At 35.6% G+C, this 8285-nt stretch overlaps 2 protein-coding genes and 1 pseudogene across 2 annotated transcripts; 1 reads left to right on the top strand and 2 right to left on the bottom strand.

Moving 5' to 3' along the window:
- Positions 1-1742, bottom strand: LOC121791402 (pentatricopeptide repeat-containing protein At1g06270-like). Its single transcript, XM_042189363.1, has one exon. The coding sequence runs from the start codon at positions 1619-1621 to the stop codon at positions 611-613; it is 1011 nt and encodes a 336-aa protein (XP_042045297.1). The 5' UTR covers positions 1622-1742; the 3' UTR covers positions 1-610.
- Positions 1743-1831: 89 nt separating this feature from the next.
- LOC121791404 (EG45-like domain containing protein 2) lies at positions 1832-2965 on the bottom strand. The gene is made up of 3 exons (XM_042189365.1): positions 2683-2965; positions 2154-2433; positions 1832-2050 (listed from the first exon to the last, which is right to left on the bottom strand). Exons 1-3 carry the CDS (start codon positions 2795-2797, stop codon positions 2044-2046), a joined length of 402 nt encoding a protein of 133 aa, XP_042045299.1. The 5' UTR covers positions 2798-2965; the 3' UTR covers positions 1832-2043.
- A 4626-nt stretch (positions 2966-7591) lies between these two features.
- Positions 7592-8207, top strand: LOC121791405 (annotated as a pseudogene).
- Positions 8208-8285: the final 78 nt, after the last annotated feature.

Below are 8285 nucleotides of genomic sequence, written 5' to 3'. Positions count from 1 at the left end.
TTCTCAGGATCAGGTCCAATTTTCATACTTAAATTATTACAAATCACCTAAACCTCAAAAGCGTCGAAAGATCACAAGAATTTTTCAAAACAAAAACAAAACTCTTAACACAAAATGTCCAAATTCTATAGAAAGACTTAAACTGGGCTGGGATGCATGTATGCCCAATTTATGCAGAGTGAGAGCTCTATTCAGCAATATACAGGATGCCCGGTGAAACCGGTCAGACATGATAAATTTTTATCATGTCCGACTTAAAACAAACAAACGAATCTATCACAAATCTACGTTGTGCAATAGAATTTGATCAATCCTTGATTTCCATCCTAGGCAGAAAACAGAACCAAGAATTCGCTTTCTTCGTCATCAATCGAATCACTGTCCATGATCCATAACAAATATATGTCGTGCAATAGAATTCGATCAATCCCTTTTTCCATCACGAGTCTGAGAATAGAACCAAGAATTATCTTTCTTCGTCATCAATCGAATCCCAGTTCGCAACCCATCATCCTATTTTACCATCAATCCATGCTCGTTCCAAGTTCGAAGCACCATTCGCACAAACAAGAACCCCCTTGGCCACACGATTTCTTCTTCATATAGAAAACTAAGAACTCATCTCTGCAAATCTCCTCCTCGCAACAGCAGCATGCTCCACCTCCCCAACCCCAACCAACCCCTCCACCACCCTCTGCCTCGCCCGTATAAACCCCCTTCCACACATCGCCGCCGCGACTTTCCCCGCCAACACAAACCTCTTCTCCTCCAAACACCCCTCCAAAACCCCCTCATACACCCCAAACCCCACCCCCACCCCCTCCCCCTCCAGCATCTCCACCATCTCCGCCGCCCTCCCCGCCTCCCGATTCCCCCTCATCGCCCCCACCACCTTCGCCACGGTCTCCTCCCTCAGCCTCACCCCCTCCTTACACACCATCTCCCTCACCACCTCCGCCGCGGCGTCCACCTTCCTCGCCTCGCTCAGCTCAGCAATCAATCCCCCGTAGCTGTCGCAATCGGGGACGCACCCCGCCCTCCCCATCCCTTTCAACACCTCCATCGCTTCCCCAAATTGATCGATTTTCGAAAGAGACAGAATTAGGTAATTGCAGGTGCCGCAATCGGGGGTGTACCCGATCGATTTCATCTCCGACAAAATTAGCGACGGCGACGCCTTCCGGCGCCGCCGCAGCCAGGATTTTGAGAGGAGGAGGTGGAACTGCGGCGGGGGGAGGCAGCCGGAGCGGAGGGTGCGCTGGACGACGGCGAGGGCGAGGGGGAGATGGTCGATGGAGGGGTCGAGGGTGAGGGAGAGGAGGGAGGAGTAGGCCTTCCGCGGGTGGGAGCGCGGCCGGATTGGGATGAAGGATTGGAGGATTTCGTCGATGGTTTCGTTTCGGCGCCGCTCGGGGAATTTGGAGAGGAATGTGAAGGGGTTAGGGTTGCGGCAAGGCTCCGTTGATGCGTTGAGGATTTGGGGGATTTGGCGGTATGATTTTGCTTCGACTGCTGCTCGGATGGATTCTTCGAGATTCAATTTTGGAGAAGATGAATGGGAGAGAGCTCGGATTTGGTGGCGGGAGATTGATGAACTGAATCTCGTAGCTGCCAACGCCATTTCTGGAACGGAATTTGGAAATGGAGCGAGATCTTCAAGTTGGAGTTGGTTGGGGAATTTGGTCGAACAGATTTAGTTTGGAGGATTTGGTCGAAATTTGATTATTATCAGAAGATGAATTTTGAGGAGCCCATTGGGCCTTATACATGTTTAAGCCCATCGTCCAAATACAAAAATAGAGTATTAGATTAGGAAACACATAATCTATGATTTAGTAAGAGTCATTTACTGATACACCTCGGAGCTTACATCTTTAGTCCAAAATCCGAACACAAAATACATTACTACTAATTAAGATATGAAACTCATAATCTTGTAAAATTCATATACTACTAATATTACTTAAAATAAGCTACACCTCCAAATTAAATAAAGCTAGAGTTACTTTCTCCACAGCAAACACGCAATGCCCATATTTGATGTCAAATCCTGCAAAATAAAAATACAAATAAAAAACATAAACATTTATCAATCCTCATGCACAAAACATATGACATCCTAATTCCACAATTATATTCAATTTCAAACTTACTGGATAAATTCGATGTTGATTTTAGCATCAGGGGATTTGGAGACGGCGGCGAAGGCGTCGGTCGACATCACTATAGTCGAAGGGCATGGCCGGCGGGTGCAAAAATCGACCACCCTCACGTCCACCGTGCCCCCCTTGCAAGGCCGGTTGTTGCCGCTAAGGCACCGGAGCCTGTATCGGCGGCCGCAGGCGGCGCCGTTGTCCCACAACCCTTCACTCACTTGCACAAACAAGTTTCCTGATGGGAATTGGTCTGCTCTATTGCCATTGCACCTTGTAGCTGCACAACAATATTTTGGTATGTATGTATACCATATTAGCCTACTAGGAATAATAAAATTAATAAATCTGTGACACTGAGATGCACGGTTAAACCGGAAACATCGATTCGACCCAAAATCAGACTGGTAGTTTCATGTTTCAAAACTGGTATACCAATTATACTAATTCGATTCCGGTTCAAGAATTTTAGAACCTTGAACCGGCGACATTCCTACATGTAAAAACGTAACAAAAATAGCGGACTCACGTGTGTACGGAGGGTTGTAGGAAGTAGCGGTCCCGATGTCGCCGGAAACAATTTGGTTGAATGAAATGGTTAGCAATATTGTAATGGCAAAGGCTAGTTTTAAAGTCATAGTCATTGAGAAAATGATTTAAGGACTACTATATGTATGAAAGTTTGTAAGGGATATATATTTGATGATTTTGGTTGAAAAGGGTTATGGATTGAATCAAATTTGTAGTGAAGAAATATAGATTTGATAAGTGCGATTGAAATAGTTAATGAAACGAGCCAATTTATGGTGAAGGAAATAGATTTGATAATTGTGGTTGAAAAATGGTTATGGATTGAGGCAAATTTATAGTTGTGGAATGCACAATTTTGTAAATGAGATTATACTGGCATAAGTTGGCGCACGTGTAATTTAAATATAAAAATATACTTGGCATATCATTGGTCAAAATATACTATATAGTAGGCTTTAGTGCTTCTTTACAAGTTCAAGCTTTATATATTTTCAATTGTAGTGGAGGATAATATATGTCTCTATCTTAATATTGGCCTCTTTAGGAATTGAGGATATCCAGTTGAAGTAATTCAAAAGTAACCTAATATAAAAATTCACAATCTAGAATAATCCAAAATATATACTATGTTAATTTCAACACACAAACTAATTTAGTATGCAATGAGAAGTCTCTTCTAGGTTTATTTAGATAATTTTGAGAATAAGAGTATGAATTTTCTTGGGCTAGCTGTTCCATCCATTGAGTTGCCTACAAATTAGCGCAGGAAATAATCAATAGACCTGTCGATAGATATACCCTTGATAATTATAAAAAAAATCTATGAATTTATGTCGATCCTCCCACGTTTTGACATATAATAATATAGGTTATGTATGACAATTCTTTGACTTATTTAAACTGAATAACAAGCGTGTTATTTTATTTTATCAATTGATGGGGTGTCATATAATTTACTAGTAGGTATGATTATAATGGTCGTTTATAAAATCCACTATATTGGTGCAATATAATTAGTGATAGTTAGCAATTTTATGCTGAATTCTCCACCAAATATATATTGGTCGATTTTCACACTTTAGACGTCTACATTTCATTCTTTTAATCAGTTTGGAAATTTCATTATTGCCATACCTTAATTATATCATTCTAATTAATTTGATATACTTGTTATTATAATATAAAATTTCAGTACGAAATTTACATCGTATATAAATGTTTGTTTTTACATGGATTAACACAAATCACAATAACTATGTTTTTAATCGTATGTGATTGTGAATTTGGGATTGAAAATTTAGTAGTAGTATGTATGGCAACTTTATCAACTCAAAACTATAAGAAAACAAGTGAAGGTAGTACACGTAAAGTCAAGTAAAATAAGTGGATTCAATTATAATGTGGACAATTATTTATAGTGCTACTATTGTCTTCTTTTAAAAAATTTGGACTTATAATATATTTCTAGAAATGAAGTGACCATATGCATAATGCATACCCCATCATCACTAACTCGAAATATAATTATTGGAATTGACCATCAAATTAATGATTGGTTTGACCCCTTTCGAAATTTGTCAACTAAAAACCGAAGAATTCGATCATAAATTTGAAACCACTAATCTTAGTCTTTTTGTGTTTTTATCATTTTAAATGGGTTTAATAAAAATGCATGTGAATATGTGATGTAATTATGCTACAAGATAATCTTTAAAATTTGCATGAACTATACTTTTTTGGCATGATAAGTATTGAATCAGCAACTTATGGCTGCTAAAAAAGAATTAATTAAGATTATTATCTTGTTATAGGTAAAATAATTTATACGATTAACAAAGCCACCTAGCATATTGGAAGGTGACATTGAACTAATAATGTAAAATGTAAATGGATCAAAATCTTGAAAGTATATATCGTATGGGTCGGTTCAAGATTGGTATATATCTTATCTAAAGGAATGAGAATCCACTTTGTGTAATTTAATTGTAGCCACAATTTAGTATATTTATTTATTATGGTGGCTTATACCTTTGCCCACTTAAGGTATGATGTATAACGATGTCTTTTCTTAAGACATAATAATATGTACACGTTTTAATTAATTTATAAGGTAGACTATAAATTTTGGAATGTATAAGCATAGAAAAAATATTTTATATTTGGAGTATTTTCATTTTAATTTATAGTATCGAATTTATTTCATATAGTATAAACTTGTAGTATAATAATAATAATAATATTCTTAATTGATTTGTGTTTGTTGTGCCATACTTTACATATTTTACTAAGAGGAGAAGGAAAAATATGGTTGTAAATAAACGTAGCTACTCGTTGCTTGAAACTAGGCTCGGACCTAAAATAGCTTATTTAGAGCTCGATTCGATAAACGAGCCAGGCTTGAGCCCGATGTTACTTAGTTCAAGAGCTTGTTTGTGATTTGTGAATAAATGAATCACATATATATTGTGAATAATTGGGTGACTGAGCTCGAACTAGAAAACAGAAACTCGAGTCAAGCTTGAACACCTAAATATTTAAACGAATCGAGCTCCGACCCTACTATGCAGATATATATTGTATAACCAATGTCATCGCACATATTTCGTTCAATAAATAACATAATAATCGAATTTGTATCTACAACATAATCGATAACAACATTAACACACTAGGGAAGTAACAAAAACATTATGTGAATTTGTATATATAATCTTTCTTTTATTTTTTGAAATTACTATCAACTAATCTTGTTCAGCACATGAAATAGTCATGGAATTTGACTAGCAACCAAAAAAAGATCTAAATCTATTACTTACATGGAATGATGGGAAGTTGATTACATTTTGTGATCCAAGTGTAGTTGAATGCTGCCATTGTTAATACTACTACTCTAATACATTACTTAAGTGTGAAATTTTTTAATTATAGGTTGAAAACTCAATTAAACCAATAAAATACATCAAGTGCTACTACTGAACTGAACTATTACTATAAAGTTTGAATTCCGTTAACTTTTGTTGGTAATAAAATAAATAATTAATGTCTATAATGCAAAATTTGTAATTGGCACACAACTACATGTACATAATAGATATAATAGTTAGATAAATTATGATTTTATAAAGTTGTGTGTATCTTGTTCCATAATTTTTGTAATTATGATGTCTATAAATTACTATAGTTAGCCCATTAGTAGCTTAACCTAAGTTCTTAGTCCATATAATTTGTAATGGGCCTTGGCTATTGACACAACAATTTTGTGGAACTATATAGTACTAATAATCTTGATAATGGATAAAAAAAATTAACATTCAGTCCATAAAATAAAAGAGAATCACAAAAATATAATTAAAATATTATTAGTGAATAATAAAATCGGTCTTATTAAATATCGATCTTACTTAGAATGAAAAAAAAAATCATTTCTATAGATGAATCAAAATAAATAAAAATGACTATCAGTCGTTGAATGAATAACTGCTATATATTTTTGCTGAAGTTATACTTTGAAGTGATTATATATTGGTTCAATATCTAGATACGTAGTTTCTCAACATGTGTGGATGCCTTTTAAATTATGATGTGCAAAAGGAAATTGAAAATAATAATCCCATTTTATAATTTTTGAAATATCTATGATTTGAAGGCTCAACTAATTTTTTTTTTCTTGATCAACGTACCCTCACGCCTCACTAAATAGTACACTCGCATACACATTTTCTTATAAAATTGAATATATATAAAAAATAAAGCAAACATTTTTCTTAAATTTGTATCAAGCTAAAACGAGGCTATGTAATACTACTATCTAACACTATTATAACTAGAGGATGGAAGTATATATTTATCAGAAAAATCCCACTACTTTTTAGGATATCCAAACATTGAATTCAAAATTAATAAGTGTGACACCGCCGTTTCAATTAGTAGTATGATTTATTTAAAAAGTACTTAAAAACATATTAGGGATATAAATTAGGTATACTCCTAAAATTTGCAGTACCAAAATAGAGTACATGTTATGTGTGAAGTATTTTGACTATTTTCCTATTTTCAAACTGAGCTATTCCATGTTAATGCAGTACAATAATACAATTAATTTTTTTACTTTATTATATGGGGATATAAGTTATGTTAGGTTCAATGAATCTAACCCATAATTTGAAAGGGTGACTATTTAAAATCTCCATATCTACAACTTTTTTATGAGAAATATTTAAATTGCTTTGACTCTTTAGTAAACAAGATCTTGTGACCTATGTATATATATGGCATCTTAGAATCAATAATAATAGTAATAATAAGTGCAAATAATAAAATTTATACTACTTTGAATTAATATGATAAAAAAACAGTATGAATTTTAAGTAATTTTCGGCTATTAAGTTAATAATATTAATAATAATTCTGTCATTATCCATATTTAATTGTCTTTATGTGAAAAACGTGTCCCTAAAAATAAAGGGCAAAAGAAACAGTATCTTTCTATTGATATATTGAAACATTAACTAAAATTTGCTTGAAAAGGGTTGAGAAAGAAAGAACGGCGGCGCATCTTCTCCGCCACCCTCTCTCTCTTAAACAAGCCCCTTGAACCCTCCGCCTCCATCGAAATTTCAAGCCTAAGCTCAGCTCCTAATTAGACTATTTATTTGCATTGTTTTACAATAGCGAGGGATTAAATATCTCTCTTTCCCAAATGTTTTGATTTGCTTGCAAATTTACTCTCTCCCTCTCTCACCTACCCTTGAAATTGGAGTTTTCATCTTCAAGCATTCATTTTTAACCATTCCAAGAAATTGTATTGAGTTCTAGAGAGAAAAAGGTGGTGCTATTGTATTGAGTTTTGGATAGAGAGAGGCGAGGAGTAGTTCTTGAGGAGGTTTGTGTTGAATATGAGTGTAAAAATGCAATCTTTGGATTCCAATAGAAAAGGGCTTTCCTCATCGAGTTCCAATTTAGGGCTTCAATGGAATCTCCAAGATTCCAATTTTTACCCCGGTGGTGGCTTATTTGCCTCTGTTTCTCAAATGGGAAACGGTGATAATGGGGGTTTCAAATTGCCCTATGCTGATTTGCTGGTTAAGTATGTTTCATTGCCTGAGGGTTTCAAGAATCTAGGTTTGTCGGAGGAGGAGAGTGAGTTGGCGGATAGGAAGAAGAAGAGGGGGCTTAAGCTTAAGATTAAGGTTTCTAACCCCTCTTTGAGGAGGTTGATCAGCGGGGGATTGCGGGGGCTGTCTCTAGGACTGCAGTGGCTCCGTTGGAGACGATTAGGACTCATTTAATGGTTGGGAGCAGTGGGAATTCGAGCTCCGAGGTGTTCCAGAATATTATGCAGAGTGAGGGGTGGAAAGGGCTGTTTAGGGGGAATTTTGTCAATGTGATTCGCGTTGCGCCTAGCAAAGCCATAGAGGTATAATAAGATTGAAATGGGTGTTTTTGTCTATGTATATTGCTTTCTAGTGTTGATTGTATGCGTGTGTATAGTTTCTAATGTGAGTTTATTGAGCTGTAATGGCTAGTTTTACATTTGATTGGGTTTACGTTGAATCATTCTTGGATGTGTATTGGATGTGTATTGGCAATTGAGTTGCATCA

Source organism: Salvia splendens, unplaced genomic scaffold (genome assembly GCF_004379255.2).
Source record: "Salvia splendens isolate huo1 unplaced genomic scaffold, SspV2 ctg805, whole genome shotgun sequence".
Lineage (NCBI taxonomy): Eukaryota > Viridiplantae > Streptophyta > Magnoliopsida > Lamiales > Lamiaceae > Salvia > Salvia splendens.
This window is presented reverse-complemented; position numbering and strand designations above follow the sequence as displayed.